At 48.7% G+C, this 22,446-nt stretch overlaps 1 protein-coding gene across 2 annotated transcripts in view; it reads left to right on the forward strand.

Annotated features, from left to right (window-relative positions):
- The window catches only part of SH2D4A (SH2 domain containing 4A), a 575,867-nt gene that overhangs the window by 518,344 nt on the left and 35,077 nt on the right, over positions 1 to 22,446 (forward strand). For both annotated transcript variants that reach the window (XM_069626354.1, XM_069626355.1), the window contains one exon: positions 6,483 to 6,703. In XM_069626354.1, the coding sequence (XP_069482455.1) occupies positions 6,483 to 6,703 (221 nt within the window). The remainder of the gene's footprint in view (positions 1 to 6,482; positions 6,704 to 22,446) is intronic.

Below are 22,446 nucleotides of genomic sequence, written 5' to 3' on the forward strand. Positions count from 1 at the left end.
ATTTATGCAATGTGCGGGACTGCATGTGGTTCTCAAAGTGGGGGCACCTAAGTCGGAAAGCGCCCGAATTTGCCGAAGGTTAACTGTAGTTCCAATGGAAGTTGAGATTAGCGAAAGCTACTTGCGACTTCTGGTTATCATATTTCGAGATGTCGCAGCATATTGTTCAACAGTGCAACCTGTTTTCTTACTTGTTCTTTTTTTTGATTTGGTTGTCTTTCAAAATGATTTCTATCATTTTTTCCTATTTTGGAACACTATGGTTGGGCCTGCCTCGGATAGAGGCTGTCAGCGACAAAGCAATTCTTATAATGTCAGGGTACTCTGATGGATGGCTCAGCTGGGATGAACTGAATGTCTTACTGAAAATTTGCTTCTGGGCTTCCCAGACTTGGGCTAAGAGGGTGCTGAGGGGAGGATGGTGTGTAATAGCAATCTATGTCAAATATGTATACTGCACGGGAGAATACTGAGATAATGACACCGAATATAGTCTGTTTGACCCTCAATGCCCAGGGCCTCAATTCCCCGATTAAGAGAAGGGCGTTATTTCACCAGCTGGCAACATATAATCCTACAGTAATATTCTTGCAATAAACTCACCTGTTACCGGCGGATGAATTTCGCCTGAATGGTAAACTTTACCCGACCAAACTCTGCACCTCTTTGGGGACAAAGAAATGTGGTGTGGCAATTCTCATTTGGAAGGGGACGCCGTTGACAATTCATAGCACTTGGTTGGATAGAGGGGGAAGATATGTCTTAGCGATAGTCACATTATATGGAAGGAGGGTGACCCTATTATCACTGTATGCACCAAATGTCAATCAACACCAGTTTTTTGCCGCCATATCGGTAGTGCTGAATGAACATGCTGAGGGTGACCTTATAATTGGGGGTGATTTTAACGCGGTAGTTAACCCTTTGGAAGATAAGTCTCTCCCTCCAACTCCGACAGACAAGAAGAATTTTGTGGCCTTGACCTCTCTCCTTAGGGAACATTCCCTGATTGAGGGATGGAGATTTTTCCACCAGGGTGAGCGGGATTATACTTTCTTCTCTCCTGTCACAGAGGGTTTTCTAGGTTGGACATGTTTCTCCTTTCTGATACCCTTATCCCCATTGTCACAGAAGTAGAGATTCTTCCAAAAGCTCTATCTGATCATGCCCTAGTACTGATCTCCGTGTCTCCGCCTAATGCGTCTCCAGTACCTCCTCGAACCTGGTGACTGAATGAACTTGTGTTACTAGATCCTCAGGCCCACTCCTGCATTGCCGAATGTATAGATCAATATTTTGCAGAAAATGATACGGGGGAGCTGGACTATGCGATAGTGTGGGATGCAACGAAAGCTGTTATTAGGGGTCAGGTCATAACTCAAACAATTGAACGTAATAGAGTTCATAGACAGACCCAGACACATCTGGAGACGCAGCTCCGTGAGGCGGAAGTGGCCCACAGAGGGAAGCCTTCTAGACGGGCACTTAGAGAGGTCCGCATGGCAAAGAAAGCTTTTGAAGCCCACCGTATGAGTCGAGCAGCCTTGGGTATAATGCGTACAAAGCAATACTACTATTCTAGGGGAAACCAGGCGAATCGATTGTTGGCGGCCAAACTTAAACAGCAGGCAAAGCGCAACCATATAGACTCTCTAAAAGACGCAGAGGGGAGTCGGATCTTCACTGAATCAGGGAAACTTTGAATTGTGGAGGAATTCTTCAGAAACCACTCTGCCGCCCATGCGACTGACCCACAGTTAGCTAGGGACTTTATTCAGAAAGCTGATCTCCCACAGATATCTACAGAGTTTCGGGAGTGTCTTGAGGCCCCAATAACCTTGGAGGAGACAGAAAGGGCAATTCGCTCCCTCCCAGTAGGTAACTCTCCAGGGCCGGATGGTTTTACTAATACGTTTTATAAGACCTTTCGGGAGGAATTAACCCCCCATTTAACGAAAATATTCAACTCAGTATGGAGGGCGGGGGTGGTCACAGCATCCATGGCAGAATCAGCTACAACACTAGTGTTGAAACCAGGGAAAGATCCTACAGATTGTGCCTCCTATAGGCCTATTGCACTATTAAACACGGATGCTAAATTGTTGGGGAAAATAATAGCGAATTGCTTAGGCCCGGCCCTCCCGCCATTGATAAATAATGACCAGGCAGGCTTTATATATAATCGATCCACCTATGATAACATACGCCATGCCATCAACCTAATTGCCCTCGCCCCGAAGATCCCGGGTGACCTGTCTATCCTGTCCCTGGATGCCCACAGGGCTTTCGATAGTATGTCTTGGGGGTACCTGGAATTAGTGTTAAAGGGGTTTGGATTTGGCCCGGAATTCTCCAGACTAATATTCTCAAATTTTCAAATTCCCTTGACCAAAATTAAAGTTAACAAAAATTGGACTCCCCTAATTGAATCAGCCAAGGGTACAAGGCAGGGCTGTCCTTTGTACCCGTGGATATTTGCCTTAGCAATTGAGCCTTTTGCCCAGCACATTAGACTACATCCAGGCATCCGGGGTTTTGAGGTAGAGGGGCAATCCCACAAAATCATGTTATACGCAGATGATCTACTTTGCTTCTTACGAGACGCCCCCCGCACACTTCCGCCCCTTTTAGGTCTCTTAAACCAATTTGCCATGATATCTGGCTTCAACATAAATCCAGCTAAATCGGTGGGTATGCCTCTGTCCGAAGACTTTGGTACACCAGAAGAATTGCGAGCGCTAACGAATTTCCCCTGGTCTCCAACGGAGATTTCGTACTTGGGGGGGTAAAACTGACCCCAACATACGGGGGCCTCTACAGGGTGAACATTCCCCCTTTATTTAAAGAGTTGAAGGAATGGTTGCGGCGATGGGATTCCCAGGAAATCTCGTGGCTGGTCCGTAAACATGCGGTTAAGATGACACTTCTTCCAAAATTATTATATGCCTTTCACTCCTTGCCAATAGCCATCCCAGAATTTGAGCTTATAAATCTTCAAAAGGAGACATACCAGTTTATTTGGAGGAAGAAGAAACCACATATTCCCGGTAAACTCTTGACAAGGGGAAAATTATTAGGAGGACTAGGCCTTCCCTCAATACCACGCTATTACAGAGCTGCGCAGGTAGCCGTAATGCTTTCCTGGAAAGACTCCCCAGACCCTCCCAAATCGCTAGAGATAGAACAAGCTGCTGCTGCGCTACCTTTGGCGCATCTTCCGTTCCTTCAGAAAGAAGTGGACTGGAATACTAACAACCACCTTGTCCACCCTGACGAGCTGGGATAAGGCACGATCACAGAGGGGTATCCGATCAGGCCTAGGGTCACTGTCCCCTATCACCCAAAACCCGGCTTTCACCCCAGGCCTTGCACCCGCAGCGTACCAAGCCTGGTGTCGAGACAAACCTCTGCGCCTGAGAGATCTATACGTAGACCAGGAACCATTGACTTTCCAGGCATGCAAAGAAAAGTTTGGTCTCCCAGAAACGGAACGCTTCCGGTACATACAATTGCGCCACTGGCTTACTAATAGAAACACCCGCCGAGCAGCCCAAAGAACCCCCCTGGGCATAGAATTGAAAATCCTTGAAGGTCACCAATCCCATAAGATTTCACTATGTTATAAACTTCTAGAAAAAGCCTCCATAGAGGAGAAGCTCCAATATATGAAAGCTTTGGAGAGAGAGCTGGGCCTGGAGATCTCGGAGGAGTCTTGGCAGTGTATTTGGCACCGTACCCAGACCAGCTTTCGTTGTACCTTAATAAAAGTAAATGCTATCAAAATTTGCTTTAGATGGTACTCCCCCCCTCTTGCAGACTTCACTCCATTAATCCAGAATATCCGGACACATGCTGGCACGGATGTGGTGAGCAAGGAGACATGGCCCATATCTGGTGGCATTGCCGGATCATTCAGTCATAATGGCTGGAGGTGAGATCTAGAATCAAGGAAATCACAGGTTCCCTGCTCCCCATGGACCCTAGGGTGTTCCTGCTCGGAGATGCCCCAGAAGATGGGTCCTTCGCTATGTCAGGGCATAAAGCAAGCCTAATCTCCCACTTATTGGTGGCTGCCCGCATTACTAGGGCTAGATTTTGGAAAACGGTAGAAGGCCCACATCTAGCATACTGGTGGTTGAAATTATGGGAATTGTTAGGTCTAGAAAAACTTACAGCAGTAATGGAAGGGAAACTTTGGAGATTCCGGAAGATCTGGCACCCCTTCCTAGACTTTGGGCCTCATTACACGGTAGGTGGTAAGGGTTTACCGGTACCGGTATTTTACCGGTACCGGTAAACCCTTACCGCCTTACTACGAGGTCCCTTTGTGGGTTGGAGAATTTAACGCCTGCTTTTTGCAGGCATTAAAAACCAACCCGCAAAGGGACCAGGGAGCTAATTACGGTACCGCAATTTGCAATGCCGTAATTGGCACCTTCCCCATTCCCATTAGCCCTATGGGGCAAAAATGGGAATGGGGAAGGGGAATGGGGGGAAGGGGGAATTACTGCCTCACCAACCTTGGAATAGGGCAGTAATTCCCCTTTCCACCAAGGCGGTGCCGGTATTTTACTGGCATGGACCAAGGTGCTAATAGCACACGCCGTCTGTGTAATGAGGCCCCTTGTCTCTGATAAAGAGCATATGTACTTCCGACCACAACTCTTAAAGCACTTCATGAATTCTTGAATTGTCCATGGTCCATTAACTTTGCATTTGCACACTTCGGATGGAGGAAATACAGTAGTGGTATCTATGTTTATGAATTTTTGACATCCTCCACTCCTCAATGAATTTATAGTTCACTCTGGTTAAAAGAGAGATGATTGACCCAATGAACTCAACTAAGCGTGTTAATTCCTTCTTGTTTTTTTTTGTTTTTTTTTTGTTTTTTTTTCTTCTTCCTTCTTCTCTTTCGATCCCCCTTCCCAGCTCCTTCTTATCACCCCAAATGAATGAACTAAATAAATAATGCAATGTACACTTTATTATTCACCGCTAACATCTATGACATAACAGCATATGAAATGTTGAAGAATTGTTGAGATACAAATGTTCTACCGAGTTGTACAAAATGAAATTCCGGATTATTAATTGTTATATTGTTTTTATACCGAAAATTAATAAAAATACCTAAACAAAAAATAAATGTGTACCTGTGCAATACGGACAGTGCAGCACTGTCTAAAACTCCTAGCCGCCAACTAAAATGCTGCAATATCTAGTATCATGTGCACTAATCTAGGAAGATACAAAGAGTGCAAAGCTTAAAGCCAGGTGCAAAGGCTGGGTGCATTGGCCCGCCCACGTATGGGCTGTGGAACTTTACTTTAGTGTTGCTACAACTTGCATTCAGTGTATGACTGACTTGAATTTGAACTAAAAGCTTAAAACCATGGTTTCAAAATTATAAAATCATGCGAACATGAATCTATAAAATGTTTCCAATCATAATAACATTTTAAAAACAACAATCAATTAGATCAATTGAGAAATCAGTTAAAACTTCCTATATCAAGGACCAATAATGTAAAGATAAAATCCAGGAAATTTCATTAAAATATTCAGTGATGTGACTCAATAAGTAATTAAAACTTGGCGGTCGGGTGACTGCCTCAATGTAACTGCTTCCTTCCTACACACCCTGATTTGGCTCAGGGTAAGGCACGCCCGACAGCTTGGGGGCTGCTAGAGTCTGACTTCATTCAACAAAAAACAAGCTATCCATCCAAAAGGTAATTAAACCTTTGATCCAACCTTTGACCCAACTTCCTCTGACCTTGTACTTTGATGATCTTCCGCAGCAATTCATTCTACATCGACCACCCTTACAGCTCCGATCCTCTTTTCCTTAATAGCAATAGTATATGGTGTTGCCTGTAAAAGCAAGAAAATAAATTGCCTGTGTACACAAGGTATGTATGGGTGAAAGTGTTTTATGATCTAAGGAGAACTAACATGATAGAATATAGAATATGTCTTGAGGCCTCCATTAAGATAGTACATGTACAACACACTTTGAGTGCTCAGAAGAGAGATCTAAAGCAGGGAAAGAATCAATATGCCCTTTCATCCCAGAATTGTAAAGTTCAGAATTATAGAACTGCAGAGCTCGACTGTGTTGTGATATTCATTTTCGTACTCACCTTTTTGGTAGAAAGTAAACATTTTGAATGTATTTTTACCAAATTTGTTATCACATTTTTTTACAGCAGAAAGTTTGATGGTGGATTGCGGTCCGGAATATAATAAGGGAGGAGATGGTGGGCTAGGCGAGCAGGGGTCCAGGTGTCTTACCCCACATTGTATTGTAAAATATTTGGTATTAAAGAAATTCAACCTTTTTACTTTCAAGCACAAAATGTGTTATTCTAACATAGAACCTTCATTTCAGTATACAAAGATGCAATCATTAGCATTTTACATTACAAATGTTCTTGTTCACAGTTGCTCTCTTTCTCTTGTTGTTTTTGATTAAATAGGTATAATATCCCGAGCAGAAGCAGAGGAGATTCTAAACGCACAAAACACTGGAAGCTTCCTAATTCGAGTCAGCGAAAAAATCAAAGGCTATGTTCTTTCGTACACCTCAGGAGAAGGCCATAAGCACTTCATGATAGATGCTTCCAACAATGCCTATGGCTTCCTTGGAGTAGATCAAATGCAGCATTCAACGTTGGCTGACCTTGTTGCATATCACCAGGTAGTGTTTTTTAATCATGTCACTATATTTATCGGCTGAACAGTGTGGGTCCCTTGGTGCGCATGTTGTGCAGCAGGATGTCGAATGGGTAATGGTCAATGGACAATCTGGGACTTGGCAAGTCTCCAGTGATAGATGATCTACCCGCAGAGGTATATATTGCTTACAAAGATTTGCTTGCTCCCAAATTGTTGGAGGTATTCATGGAGGCGATGAGTGCTGGAGGGTTCCTGTGCTCCATGCAGTAGGCCCTAGTGGTGACGCTGCCTAAACCGGGCAGAGACACAAAGGATGTGGCTCATATAAACCTCTTTCTATGATTAATGTGGATATCAAGATCCTATGTAATATCCTGGCAGGGTGACTCACGCTAGTGATTGGGGACCTGGTTCACCCGGATCAGGCTGGTTTTATCCCCAGGAGAAGCACTGTGCATACTCTGAGGAGGCTTTTTTTTAATATTAGATTGATAAAGAAATCAAAGGGACAGGATTGCTGTAGTCACCCTTGACTCCTATAAAGCGTTTGACTCTGTTGAATGGGAGTTCCCATGGCAGGTGCTTGAGAAGATGGGGCTGGAAAATTGGGTTTATTAACTGGATGCGTCTCTAATATAAGGGATCTACATCTAGAGTAGCTGTTAACAAGGTTGTGTCTACCTCTTGGCGGGTGGGTGGGGGCACTCAACAAGCTTGCCCGCTGTCACAGCTGATCTTCGCTCCGCTCATGGAGCCTCTGGCAGGGGTGATACGGAGGAGGCATGAGGCCCCTGGGCTCCACATGGGGAGATGTGTTAACTGCATATCATTGTATGCAGATGTATGCTTTGTGTGTGGCCCAGTAGGGAACTTGGAGCACATACTTGAATCGATTGGGGAGTCCGGACCCTCTCCAGTCTAGTTGTTAATCATTCGAAGTCTACTCTGTACGCGCTCCCAGGGACAATAGTTGGTAGCCCGACTCACTTGGGTATGGAAACCCCCAAAAACGGGTTCAGGTACTTGGACATTGAGGTTACTGTGAATTGAGAATGAGATGTATCTACGAAACGTGGAATATGTTCTACTTGTGTTTCACAGATCTGTTAAGTTCTGGGCCAAGTTTCCTCTGTTGGTGTTGGGACATGTGACGCTGGGAAAACTGATACCTTTTCCAAGGCTTCTATATGTCTTTCAGGTGATGCCAATCTTTATTCCAAATTAGTTTTTTGGTAAGCTCCACATGATACTGGGGAAGCTGATTTGGAGAGGTGGAAGACTGGTAATAGCATGGTCAATGTTGCAATTAGCTTATCGGAAGGGAGGAATTGGTGCTCTGAATTTTATGCTATATTACTATGGAGCCACCCTGCAGCAGCTTGTGGACTGGTTTATGCACCTGCTTGGGGATACCGTGACAATGTTCCCTGTAAAATGTGTGGCCGGGCGCACGTGCACTTTAGATTAAAAAGCCACGCATGTTTCCTAATCCTTGCTCAGGGCACATCATCTGTCCCCCATTCATTCATCTACTTGTGCACAGCCATTCATAGGCCTGGCACATCCTTCTTTGATACTGATAGGCTGTATCAATGTGTGACTCAGCATCCTGCTCTGCTTCAGCCAATGAGCATACCTTACTAGGGTGCGACAGCCAGGCCTGGAATCAGACCTCTTTAGTACAGCAGGGCAGGCAACATCCATTGCATAGGCCGGTTTTGAACTCGAGAGAGAATCGGTCTGCAAAACCATGTGGGTTCGCTCTTTTTGTCCAAGCAGACCCACTGCAGCTAAGTGCACGCACAATACCTGCACTCACATACACAATGTGGACCCAGCTCATCATTTTGCACAAGCAGGGTCACCGAAGACAGACGAGTGTATGGAAGCTTTCTAAAAGGAAAATAATCAGGTCAGCTTGCATTAATCCTGCTGAGGGGCAGGCATGTGCGTGAGAGACTCTAAACGCGGTATAAATTATGCCCAGAGTGAAGAGCCAGTCCAGCCAGACATAGAGTCACTCTTTTTGAGTGCTGCAGTGTGACTCCATTTTCACCAGTGCTCTTCCTCTGCTGGTAGCCTTCCTGTCATTGCCCTTCATTAAGGGAAAGCATGGGGGAGGGGTTCAGTATCCCTCCACACAGGCCTGGACACGCCTTGGCTTGGTCTCATCTCTTCAGCCATCACAGTGCAGCACAGGATCTGATTTCCTTCTTTAGCTGCTACCTCAGAGCATAGAACTCAGAGACGAAGCAGAATGCTGCTTCCGAACGTCCTCTGGGTGCCCCTCTGCCTTTTCTTCTCACTCTTCCTCTTTCCCCTTTGGGCAGTTCACATTTTCCGCTCTCTGTTGCTCTCCTACATACTTTTCTCCTTCTTCTTCATATCTCCTTTTGTTTCCTGGCCCCTTGGCTCACTTCTTTTCCTGCAATATTTATTAGATCAGTCGGTCGATCTTGCGTTGTGTCCTCGAGCATTCTTCCTTGTTAGGGAAAATGTCTCTAGCTCCACTCCCCTGGGCTTTCGCTAATTATGACTTTTTTGCCACTTTTGGTAACATTTTATCATTGTGCAAAGTACCTTACAGAATTGCGCAATGGGGTCCTTGTGTTTTTGGGCCCTAGACACCCACAAAGGAAATGTTGGTAAATGGACAATTTTATTTATTTGTATTTATTTTATTGCTTAACAGATGCTGTTTCAAGGCACCAAAAGACAAAAAAGGGCTGGGGGGAACAAGGCAGAAAGATAACAATAACTGTCCTACTAGGCCTTTTTGACATTCAGATAGTGCAAGTGCAGTAACAAGAAGTGCAATGGAGAGGGTGTGGGAAAGTGCCGGTCTGGGCAATGTGATGTGCAGGTGGGAAGGGAGGTAAAGAGGAGAGAGTGCAAGTGAATGAGGGGTGAGCGAAGAAGGGGGGAAAGGGCAAAATGGGCTAGGCAAGTGCTAATGGGGCCAGGAGGGCAAGTGCCAGTTAATGCAAGGGTGCAGGTGGAGAGGGTCCCCATGCTAAGTGCTACGAGGGTAGGGAATGGACAATGGGCCTGGTGCCCTGAAGAACACTCAAAGGGAACCAGGCTGCCAGTCACGGCAGCAGATGGGGGTGTTAACAAGGGAGTGGGAGAGTGAAGGAAGAAGAGAAAAGGAAGGTCTTGAGGAGCTTCCGGGAATTTAAGGAGGTCTGGTTCAAGCCAGAGAGGGGCAGGGAGACTATTCCAGAGGGATGGTCCTGCAGCGGAGAGAGATCTTTCCTCACGCTCTTCTTAGAGAAGCATCTGATCTGCAGAGAGTTTGAGCAAGAGGACCGCAGTGTGCTATGGCAGGGAGGTATTTAGGAAGAGAGAGTTGAATGTAGCGGGGTCCCAGGCCCCAGAAAGACTTATGGATGATGCAGAGGGTCTTGAACTTGATCCTAGCAGCAACTGGGAGCCAGTGGAGAGATTTTAGGGCTGGAGAGATGTGGTCACTGGTCTTGCAGTCCTATTCTGAATTAGATGGAGGGGCAGAGGGAGGATAAAGGTCAATTAAGGAAGAGGCTTTTGCAGTAGTCCAGCCTAGAGAGCACCAGAGCTCTGCAGACATTGAGTTTCTGGGGGAAGGTGAGAAAAATGAGAATGCTTCTGAGGAAGTGCAGCTGATAGTGGGCCTTCTTGGCAAGGTCCCCCATGTGAGGAGAGAAGGAGAGAGGAGTCAAAGATGACATCAAGGGTTTTTGCCTCACAAGAGGGTGAGGTTAGGGGACCCAAAGAAGGCGGCCACAGGGAAGGAGGGAGCTGGGGTCCCAATGAGAAGGATCTCAGTCTTACTGGCATTAAGGCAGAAATCATTGTCAGCACACCATGCATGAATAGCAGGAAGACAGTCAGGGATGAGAGAGGAGGACGTAAAGGGAAGCTTGAAGTAGAGCTACGTGTCGTCTGCATAACACTGGAAGTGAGGAGAGAAGGAGGAGATCAGGTGGGCCAGAGGGGCAAGGTAGATGCCACTGTGAGAGGATAGAGCCTTGAGGGATGCTGCAGGTGGAGAGACCATGATAGGGGAGAGAAAAGGGCCAGTTGAACTTGGGAAGATTGGTCAGAGAGGAAAGAGGTCAACCAGTCCAGTGCTAGGCCTGTGATGCCAAGGGTGTTACAGAGCCGATTTGTGAGTGTGGCCTGATTGACCGTGTCAAAGGCAGAGGAAAGATCCAGAAGCATAAGAACGGATGGAGAGTTAGAATCGAGATTTGAGAGCAAGTCTTCACAGGTGTACAGTAGAGCAGTTTCTGTGCCTCTGGCTGCTCTGAAGGCAGACTGGTGGCTGTGGAGACAACCAACAGATTCAGTGTGTTGGATCAGTTGGGAGATGGCCAGCTTCTCCAGGAGTTTGCCCAGGAAGGGGATAATGGAGATAGGGCAGTAGTTAGCCGGGCAGGAGGGGTCGGCAGAGGGCTTTCTGAGGAGTGGATGCACAAGGGAGTGCTTGAGTGGTAGTGGGGAGGATCCAGTGGCAAAGGAGTGATTAGAGAAATCAGCCAAGGCTGGCACAAGGGAGCCAATGTTGTCCTTGATAGTTCTGGAGGAGGAGCATAGGAGCACCTGTTTGGAGGAGACTTTCATAGAGATGACTTGTCTAGAGACCTCATCTGGTGCTATGGGATAGAAAGAGCAGAGTAGAAGGGAAGGGGTAGTAGGGCCATGGGAGGTCTGAGAGCTGGGCAGGGAGGAGGAAGGGTGGTAGAGGAGAGTGAGGACAGGATGTCCTGAGTTCTGGTTAAGAAGCGGAAGGCAAGTGAAGAGGGTCAGGGATGGCAGGGGAGAAGTGGAGACTGCAGTAGGGTTGGCAAGTTTCTTGCAGATTTTAAACAGCTTGCCAGTGTTATTGGAGACCCCAGAGATGCAGGCTTGGATATGGGCCCTCATCTTTGAGCAGATGGAATCTTTAATGCCTGTGAAGAAGGCGGCAGGCCAGTTTGCCAGAGGACGAGCCAGGTGCCCACTTCTGCTCAGCAACTATGCACTTGCATTTCCGAGCTGCTAGTTCGGAGTCGTACCAGGTGTTGCGCTTGGAGGCAGGCTTCCTGCGCTTCATCTTGACAGGGGTGAGGATGTCCAGGGTCTTCGTGATAGAGAGGTGAAGATTAGCAAGGGCAGAGTCAGAGTGGGAGTCAGTGGCAGGAGTGGGAGGGGGAATGAAAGTGGCAGCAAAAACAGCTACTGACACTCACTTCATTGGTCGAATGACAGAAAAGGAGAGTGGCAGAGCAGGCAGGGGTTTAGCGGGGGACCTAAGAGATCCAGGTGAGAGGACAGGAGAGCATGGTCAGACCAGGAGAGAGGTGTAGTGAGAGGGTTGGAGATGGGGATGTCTGCTGAGATGAGAGCATCCAAGGTATGTCCGGCTGAGTGCCTCGGACCAGAGGGATGAATGGTGAGGGAAAGAAAGTCACAGAGGCTGCGGAAGAGCCCAGTGGATGAATCAGGAGATTCCAGGTGAATATTGAAGCCTACGAGGAGGAGAATCTTGGAGGTGGAGGCAAGTAGAGAAGAAGTGAGGTTGGACCACTCCGAGAGGAAGAGAGAGACCGGATCAGGGGTCCTGTAGATGGTGGTGAGAGTCCACGAGAGGGTTGGAGAGACAACAAGCCTACAGACGAGTAGATCTGAGTGGGAATGATAGTAGCGGGAACCCATTCAGGGAAGATCAAGGCCACTCCGCCTCTAGACTGGTTAGCCCAGGGTTTAGAGAAGATCGTGTATCCCTCAGAGATACAGTGTGTCAAATGCAGTGACAGTGCTGGCAGTAAACCACGTCTCAGTGAGAGCGAGAATGTCAAGGTCAAACTCTTGAAGAAGCAGCCAGATATCAGAGGAGTGTTTAACAGCAGAGCGAGTGTTGATGCTAGCTAGGTGAAGCTGGTTGCCACCTTTTGAAGGTCTTCTGAGGAGGGGTACAGGGAAGTGGCATGCCCCTCGGTGGCGGAAAAGGGGTAAGTAGGGTGGCAGACAGAGGAGTGGCAGGAGAGGGGAGGAAGTTGATGAGAGACGGAAGACGCCTATCAAGAAGCAGGAGGTTGGGCTAAGAGCCTTGGGCCATGACAGTGCCATTCTGATAGACATTAATGATGCACCTAGAAGATGAGAAGCCTGCCAAGAGGACTTCCCATCTGGCACCACCATTGATGGGCGACGAAGAGTAAGGGGAGAGGACAGAGACCATGTTGTTCTGGAGATCGAGCGACAAAGAGAATGTCTATCACAGTCTGCGTGGAAGAAGCATTTACGTAGGTGTGCGCAATGGTCAGGCTTGGATTGTAGACCGTGAGATCTTTTTTTAAATGTTTCCTTCCAGGCTTCGAGAGAGAGGCAGGAAAGGTGATAGAGTAGCAGTCAGAGTAAATAGTAGAGATGGAGAGCACCATTGAGGGAGAGGGCAGAAGAGATGGAAAGAGTGAGATGGAGAAAGCTGCAGCATGCACTGAGAAACTGCATAATACACAAAAAACTCAACAGGCGGCCTAGCATCCAGACAGTTGCAGAGAAGTCAGATGCCTGAGATGTTCCAGAAAAACAGTTCGTGGCTTGAAGCAAGTAGACACCCCCCTTATTTGATGCTTAGGGGTGCAGGGCCTCCCAATCTCTTTAAAGTGTTGTGCACCCTCAGGAGCCGTCCACCATTAGGGCCATTTTGTGGTTTCTGCAGCCTGTCAGCCTGTCCGCAAAGCCCAGCAGAAATGCCGCTGTGCGACACTGAGCATTCCAACTTCCCCTAAGAAGTGACCAGGAGGGGCAGCTGCCACACCTTCAGCACCAGGAGGGTATATACTGATAACGTTAGCACCCTCTGATCAAGCCCAGGCAGATTATAGTCAAGAATTGCAGGGGAGGATGGTGAATGGGTCAGAGTGTTACTTCATGCAAAAAAGGTCTCAAAAAGCTCCAGGTTTCAGTGGATCTAATATAAGTGTATAATGAGGGCTTACATAACCCCTGTTTTGGTGAAGAAAATTGCACTGGGGGCATCGCTGGATTACTGGTGGTATAAGGAGGTGGTTGGGTCTTATCTACACATGTGGTGGAGTTGCAAGAAAGTTGGGGTGTTTTGGAATCAGGTGGTTCATAAACTGAACGAATTCTCTGGATTACAAATACAGGTTTCACCCAAGAGTTGCCTACTGGCCTTACTGCGACAAAGGAACAGCAAAAGGCATAACAAAGTTATAAAGTGGCCTCACTGGGATAGGTATTGGTTAAATGGTGCATTGCGTGATTCCAAGATGGCCGCCGACACCAGGTAGACGTGTGTCGACGGCGCTCCTGAACCTTCAACTTATTTAAGCGGTTCCACCACCCCTTATGTGTTGAGGAGCAGAGAAATAAAGCAGTCAGCACTTCCCCGCACCTTGGAGCAGCCGTGGCTATGGAGCGCCCAGCAGAAGAAGGGGATAGTAACTCGGCGCACATTGGAGGCTGCGGGCGAAGGAGGCACTTCGGGCCGCCGGACGCTGGACTGGGGAGGCCCGGCAGCTGAAGGCAGGACGGGATCGGAGTCCCGTTCCTGTTCCCCCCCAGGCAGGGGAAAGAGCTGGGCGGCTTCGGGGGGCGGTCGCAGTCCCGGCAATATTCTGAGCCCTCTCGCAGACTAACGTGTGGGCTTGCCTGCGGGCGCCGGCGCCCCCCGGGAGCTGCCTTGATCGAACCCGGCCAGGAGGAGGAGGGGACCCGGCAGCAAGCCCCGGTGCGGGGGGCAGCCCTCGGAGCACTTTGGTGGGGCTGTCGGACTAGCCAACAGGGCCTCGAGTTTTGTTGCCGCCCAGCAGCGGAGCATCGGGCGGGCGCCGGCCCCAGATCGGGGGGCGTAGAACAGCCTTCTGTAGCAGCGGCCGGCTCCTGGTTGGAGGGACGCAGGCGGGGGCCTGTGGAGAGGGGAGCAGGCCCAGGAAGCGAACAGGCACCAACAACCTAGTATGGTAAGCGGCGGGGAGGGCGGGGCCCGAGTTGCACTAGCCCCGAGGTTCGCCTGGAGAGGGGCCCCCCCATCCTGGTGGAGTCTTGGGGTGGAGGCCCTTCTCTGGGCTTGAAGGGCCTCTCCCCCGCTGCACCATTTGAGAGGCCGTGGCACTGACACGTCCCGGACTGGCACCTGTTGCCCCCGGCTACAAGCAGCAGGTGAGACTGGCACTGGCCCGCGCAGTCCTACTGACCTGGAGGTCGCACCTTCACCAGGCCCAAAGGTAACATCAAGAACGGCATATATAAGGTACTGGGATCAAGCCTGGTCCAGAACAGCTCCCTGGGGAGGCGCATACAAGGTCAGAGGGTACCTTCCTGCCCATATTCCACAACTATGGTGACTAAACATAAAAGCAGGGTGAATAAAAGTGGATCGTCCCAGGGGGATACCCCACCCCATTATAGCCCTTTGGGCAAGAAAAGACGCAGCTGAGGAACGCAGAGCCACACAGGGGGGAAGTATGGGGCAGGAGCACACTGAGACCTCGGAAGTGAATACGCAAATCTCGAGCTGCTCTCACTTCAGACATCTCTGGGGAAAACCTTCCAAGGGCAATTTCAATTAATGAGGTCGGAAATCAATCAGGCGATGGCGGAAATCAAGCAGGAAGTGAGTCAGTTGGAGGAGAGAACAGACATAGTTGAAAAAGGCCTGCAGGAGGTAGGCAGAGAGATTAGGGAGAATAGCAAAGCAATCGAGAGGCTCGACACGGCAACACAGAGTCTGGAAATCAGAATGGAAGACATGGAAAACAGGTCTCGAAGGATCAACATCAAATTGAAGTTTCTGCCGGAGTCGGTGCAAGATAGGGACCTGAAGGAGACAGTTCAGGGGATATATGCGGAGATACTGGGCGAGCCCTCACCTGATCGGATCGATTTGGACAGGGTCCACAGTGTGGGATTCCTCAACAGGAACCCGAAGTCCAGACCGCGGGATGTGTTAGCTGCGTTCACAAGAGATGCTTAAAAAGAGGCAGTTCTCAGGGCCGCTAGACAAAAAGAGCCGATATCCTTTAACGACCAATGTATTGAACTGTACCAGGATCTCGCCAGCAGCACCCTGCTCAAAAGACGACAATGGGGCCCACTCACCTCGAAACCTAAAGAAAAGGGGATCAGGTATAAGTGGACCTTCCCTTTTGGACTCATGTTCGAGTGGGCCGGTTCTCAGAAGCGGATAACTACGCTGCAAGAGGGAGCGGACATACTCCAAATTGATCTGGATCTAGAGCTGGACAGGGGCCGGGGGGCGGCGGGCCCGAGTGGCTCGTCTGAGGCAGGAAGTGGGGTGCGCTCTAGGCCATGGGAATGGTCAGTGGTCTGCGAGGGTAAAAAGAGGAGACCCACAGAGCGGAGGCCCCCCCCGGGAAGGGAGTGGAAACAGAGCCAGCGGAAGATGAGAGGCCCAGGGGCGAGGAGAACTGACCTGGTGTCCGAATGGTCTTAAGGGGTGGTGGACAAATAGGCTGTTTCTGATCACAAGGAGGATAGAAGAAGCTACGAGCAAACATCATGGGATCACTAAGAGCGAGGAAGCCTAGGGTGGGAGGGAGGGAGATGGGAAGACCTAGTGTTAAGGTTGTCAGGGGCTGGGAGTGGGGTGAGGGGAAGGGAGTTTGAGGGGGAACCTCAGGTGCTGCTCGAGGGGCGAGTTAAAAGTGGTTCACGCACCCGAGTAATTGGCACGGTGCAAACGAGTGGAGGTGGGGAGTTTCTGGAGGGACAAGAAAGGCAGGAGCAGGTGTCCAATCACACAATTCAAATGGGTAACGCATAATGTTAGGGGCCTCAACACTCCGCTGAAAAGGAAAAAGTTGGATCAATTTACAAAGCGGGGAAACCAGACTTCCTGGGGCTACAAGAAACACACCTGCTTCATAAGGATCAGAGCCGCTTAAGGTTAAGAGGGTTCGACCAGGTGTTTCAAGCGTCTGGCCCCACGAAGTCGGGGGGGTGGCGCTGGCCATCAGAGGCACGGTGAACTTCCGCTTGGAGGATACCCTAAGAGACAAGGAGGGTAGGTTTGTGATGGCAAGAGGCAAAATCGCAGAGGAGATGTATACAACAGGGTTATCTATGCGCCTAACACGGGGCAGGACTCTTTCCTCCGCGACCTCATGGGCAAAATAGGTGACTGGGCAAGGGGCCAGATAATCATAATGGGTGACCTAAATATAGCATGGGACAAGGCTAAAGACAGGTCGGGTTGATTAGGAGCCGGGGAGGAGGGCGGTGGCTTCGGGGGAACTGAGGGACAAAGTGGCGAGCATGGGGTTGAGGGATGTCTGCAGGGAACTTAAAGGGGACGTGGAGGGCTACACCTTCCTTTCCGGGATGCAATTTAGAATTGACTATTTCTGGGTCTCGGCTACTCTGGTGGGCAAAGTCAAAGAGATAGTGGTTGGGCCCATGGGGATAGCAGATCATAAAATACTGTCAATGCAGCTGGAACTGGGAGAGAGGAGAGGGGGGTTGTGTGGTTGGAAATACCCGGAATACTTGCTGAGGGATCCTTTGATAAGAGAGGAGATTGAGGGTAAGAAGAGAGAGTTCTTTAATAGCAACAATAGAGGGAACATGGGAGAAGATATAAGTTGGGACGCATTTAAGGCCACAATGAGGGGAGAAATTATAGCAGCCAAGGCACAAAGACAGAAGCAGTTACAGGCCCTGGAGTCCCGGCTGGAGGCAGAGGTCGAGGAGGCGAGGGGCAGGGTGGCGGCGATTCCCACTAGGCCCAACCAGAAGGATTACAGGAGGGTGGTGGGACAGTTGGGGGTCCTACGAACTAAAAAAGCAGAGGGGGCCCTGCTTTTTGTGAGGCAAACATTTTATGCTAAAGGGAATAAGGCGGACGCCTTGCTGGCTCGCCTCCTTCGTGGAGCTACTGCGAAAAACACAATCACGGCATTAAACTCAGATATAGGGGTTAGGGATTTGTGAAGGGGAGGCAGACAGCGGACAATATTAGAAGGGTGGCCCACCTAGTGGAGAAGGCGGAAAAGACTTGCACCCCGGCAGCACTTCTATCCTTAGACGCTGAAAAAGCGTTCGACCGGGTGGAATGGTCCTTCCTCTTCAAGGCCATGGGAAAAATGGGGCTGGGAGGCACCTATTTACAGATGGTCAAGGCGAATTACGAGGGTCCCCGAGTGAGGGTGGTGGTTAACGGGACTTTATCCAGATCGTTCCAACTCCAAAGAGGTACAAGACAGGGCTGTCCCTTATCGCCCCTGCTTTATGCAATCTACTTGGAGACCCTCCTGCAGGCGATTCGGGAGTCGGAGGGAATACAGGGAATACTGTTTGGGGGTAGACAGCACAAAGTGGCGGCCTTCGCGGATGACATGTTACTTGCCCTGACCAACCCCATAGAGTCCAGTAGGCAATGCATGCTATTATTAGAAGACTTTGGGGAAGCATCCGGATTACGCATTAATATGCATAAGTCCGAATTGATGGACCTGACGTTGGCGAGGGAGGAGAGGGAGGAATTAAAGGAGTCAACGCCTTCCGCCTGTCGACCAGGGGGCATCACGTACTTGGGGGTGAGAATCACTCTGGCCCTTAAAGGCCCTTATCGCCCCTGCTTTATGCAATCTACTTAGAGCCCCTCCTGCAGGCGATTTGGGAGTTGGAGGGAATACAGGGAATACTGTTTGGGGGTAGATAGCACAAAGTGGCGGCCTTCACGGACGACATGTTACTTGCCCTGCCTGGAATGAACCTGGGCGAGCCACTCTGGCTAGTTCGTCCTTGATATCTTCATTTAGCCCTCTTCAAAAAAGAGTAAAGCAGACTTCTGAGGACCAATCCGCTTCTTTAGCCAATTGCTTAAAGCGTCTTACGTACGTAAGCATGTCTTGGGAACCTTGTTGGAAACCAAGTAGGCACTCCTGGGCACTATAGACCTGTTCTGGGCGGTCAAACATGGACTTTAGAGCCTGTATGAATCCGTCGCAGTCATCCAGGTGGGCATCTCCAGAATTGACTAAAGGCGTAGCCCAAGTTAATGCATTCCCCGAAAGATGCAAAATCATAAAGCTCACCTTAGCCCTGGGGGTAGAAAAGTAGTAGGGCTTAAAAGGAAAGTGGACTAAACACGAGTCAAGGAATCCGCGAAGGGTTTTTGCAGAGCCGTCGCATTTATCAACTACACCGCCCAACAATACGCTTTCCTTGGTAGCGGAATTACGGGACAAGACTAATTGTTTTAATGCGCCATTCTCGGCTTTCAGATTCTGCACTTCAGTCGTTAATTCCTGCATGCCGTGCATGAGGTCTTGAACAGCTGCCTCCATGTCCGTATCGACTTCAGTTAGTTGGCGTCTCAATCTCTCACAGGTTTCCCCCTTTCTCACCTGTCTTCGTGGTTTACTGGAATTCTTTGAAGGTGTCTTCTTGCGTACAGTTCGGGTTTTGTACAACCTTGTGCGAGCGTCTTCGGGTTCCAGCGTGTGTTCAGCGTTCCGAATTCTGGAATGCTTAGAATGTCTGGGAAATCCAGGAAGTGAAGGATGGTGTACTCGGAGACGGGTATACTGAAGTCCGGGATACAAGATAAGATATAGAGGAAGGGAATGATAGAGGAAGGAAAACTAGGGCCCAGGAACCAGGAAACAAACGAATTCAGCCAAGGCGAACTACGGAGTACACGTCTAGCCACTGCAAGCGGTAGCGGTGAGACGCGCTGGGCCGCGGGGGCATGGCTTCTTTATAGAACGTGCTACGTCTGACGTGGAGGCTGGTGGACAGAGTTCTGTGTTAGACGGCCATGTTGGAAGTACTACAGAGTGCAAGCCCCGATGTGTCAGGGACCAGGAAGTCCAAAAGGGACGCGTCCTACGGTTCATGACAGCTTACATGCATTGAGATTCACAATGAGTGAGGTTTGAAACGCCATAGAACTTCAGAAGTGCGGCAAGGCGCCTGGATCTATATCAAATAAAATACCAATAGACATATTAAGTCAGAATTAGATATCTGGGTCCCATTCTTCCTCTGCCTTTTCAATGTGATTGCTAATTAGCGAGTGGTCCCACCATCTTGGAGGGTTTGTGGAAATAGAACCCTTGCATTAATAAGGCAGCTGTGAGGATCCTGCTAACTACAGGCCAATCTTACTGCTTGATTAGGCTGGCAAGTTATATGCAAGGGCACTGTTGACACACCTCTCCGACTGGACAATAAAGAACCAAGCAATTAGCCATCTACACACAGGCTTCCAGCTCAGCCTCAGCACCCCTGACCAATCGGTTAGAATCTTCCTCCTAATGCAAAAGTAAGCAATCTTAATGAAGACAAATATGTATGCTGTCATCATACATCTGAAAACAGCTTTTGGTGGTGTACTTAGACCTATGCTGTGGGAAGCTTTATTAGAAGCAGAAATCCTAATACATTTGCTTTGAGCAATTATGAATCTTTAGGGCAATAACGCAGTAACGGCATGCTGGAAACTGACTGGGCATACACCTGCATCTTTTGAAAATCCAGAGGGATGTGAGACAAGGAAATGTCCTTACCCCAACCCTATTCTGTATTTTCATAAAAACTTATCGACATACTTACTATGATACATTCAGATCCCTTAGCTTGGGATCACATAAGATTGCACTTCTACCTTTCACAGACGATACAATTCTAAACTCACCCTGGTAGGATTGAATAAGCAGTTGACAATGTTCAAGGAAAGCTGAAAGGACAATAGTCACTCGATCAATTTCGACAAAACAAAATCACTAGTTTTTCATCCTCCTTATAAAAGAATCTTCCAGACTTCTGCTGGTTTTAGATGGACACAGTATAGAACAGGTAAACAGATATGATTGCCTGGGAATTAGGTTCATGGGCAATGGGAAATTGCAAGATCAAGTTGGAAAATCAACTCTCACATTGGAAAGGGACAGGAATTACATTATTACATTTGCCTATGTGCATGGAAATTATGCACTTTTGCCAGCCCTTAACTTCATTAAAATGCAGGTGAAGGCACCTGCAATCCATGGATACGAAATTTGGGGTTTTGCGAATACAAGATTAGCAGTCGTTGAAAACAAATTCTTAAAAAACACTGAATTTGCCCCAAAGTGCCCTGAATATCATCTTGTATATAGAAACTGACCATGAGCATATTGCAGATGGTATTGTACTTAGGCCAGTACTATATTGGGGTACCGTCTATGGTCTTCACCACATCTGGCGAAATATACAGAAGCGATGTCTGATCTGCTAGCCCAGAACGGAATGTGCAAACACATTAAAAATAGATTTGTTTCCCTGGGTCTCAAAGACCTCTGGTTTAATACGCAGGGAATTGTTGGAAGAGCGAAAAAGCAAAAAGGAAAGCACATACACCGCTCAATTGAAAGAGCGAGTACTGGCGCCCTGCAATCATTCAACCCAAACAGAGTTTTAGTGGGATAGTAAGTACGATTTTGGGTATCAGGGTGATGTAGACATGCACAAAAAAAACACATTAGCTACCACTGAGAGAACCATCAGCACTCTAATTGGTCATTGCTGTATATTTCAAAAACATTAAATATGTATTAAAGAAACATATCTTCATGCCAACCTAACCTCCTTGAAGGAAGCCTGGGTCCTTCCACTGGTTAAGAAGCCCTTGACCCCACCATATCCATCAATCCGGATTCTGGGCTTCCAGAGGCATGGAAACTGCTCTCCTGAACACTCGTGAAGACATACTCGCAAGCCTTGACACTAACTCTGCTGCTGCTCTCATTCCCCTTGATCTCTCCTCTGCCTTTGACATGGTCAAACACGCTATCCTCATAAAACGGCTCTGTGATACCCTCTGCAATATGGATCGGGCACTGGACTGGCTGACCTCTTTCTACACTGACCGCCCCTTCCAGTTGCAGCTGGGTCCTTACTCCTCCACCAGTTGACTCTCTACCTGTGGCGTCCCTGGGGGTCCTATCCTATTGCCATGGCTCTTCAGTATATATATTGCCCCTCTTGCTCCGATGATTTCCTCCCTCTCTTCTCATTTCCAGTGTTACACTGATGACACACAGCTCTCCTTCAATCTTCCCTCTACCACCTCCTCTTCCTCCTCCCTCATCCATGACTGTCTGACCACTATCCAGGCATTGTATGCAGCTAACAACCTCTTCCTCAATGCCAGTAAGACAGAGATCCTTTTTATTGGGAAACCTGTTTCCCTCCTACCCTCTGGGCGCCCTCCTTGGGCCCTCTACCTTCATCTTCGACTCCTCCCTATCCTTCACCCCTCACATCTTGGACCTTGCAGGAAGGCCCACTTCCAGCTTCACCTACTTAGAGGCCTTCTCCCTTTCCTCACCTTTCCCCAGAAGCTCAACATTTCCAGAGCACTGGTCCTCTCTAAACTGGACTACTGCAACAGCCTCTTCCTCAATCTCCCCCTTCCCTCCCTGCGCCCCCTTCAGCTAATCCAGAATTGGGCTGCAAGACTTATCCTTGCCCTCAAGGCCAGGGACTGTATCTCTCCAGACCTAAAATGTCTCCACTGGCTCCTGGTGACCACAAGGGTCAAATTCAAGACCCGCTGCATCACCCGCAAGGTTTCCTGGAGCCTTGGACCACACTATCTCCAACTTTCTCTGCACAAATACCTCCCTGCTAAAGCCCTCCACTCCTCCGACTCCAACTCTCTGCTTGTCAAACACTTTGGCAAGCAGAGAGTGGGGGTCAGTTCTCTGGATTCGGCTGTAGTCTCTCTTTGGAACAGCCTCCCTCACCCTCTCAGACTTGAGCCGGACC

Source organism: Ambystoma mexicanum, chromosome 6p (assembly GCF_040938575.1).
Source record: "Ambystoma mexicanum isolate Mex_15411 chromosome 6p, UKY_AmexF1_1, whole genome shotgun sequence".
Classification (NCBI taxonomy): Eukaryota; Metazoa; Chordata; class Amphibia; order Caudata; family Ambystomatidae; genus Ambystoma; species Ambystoma mexicanum.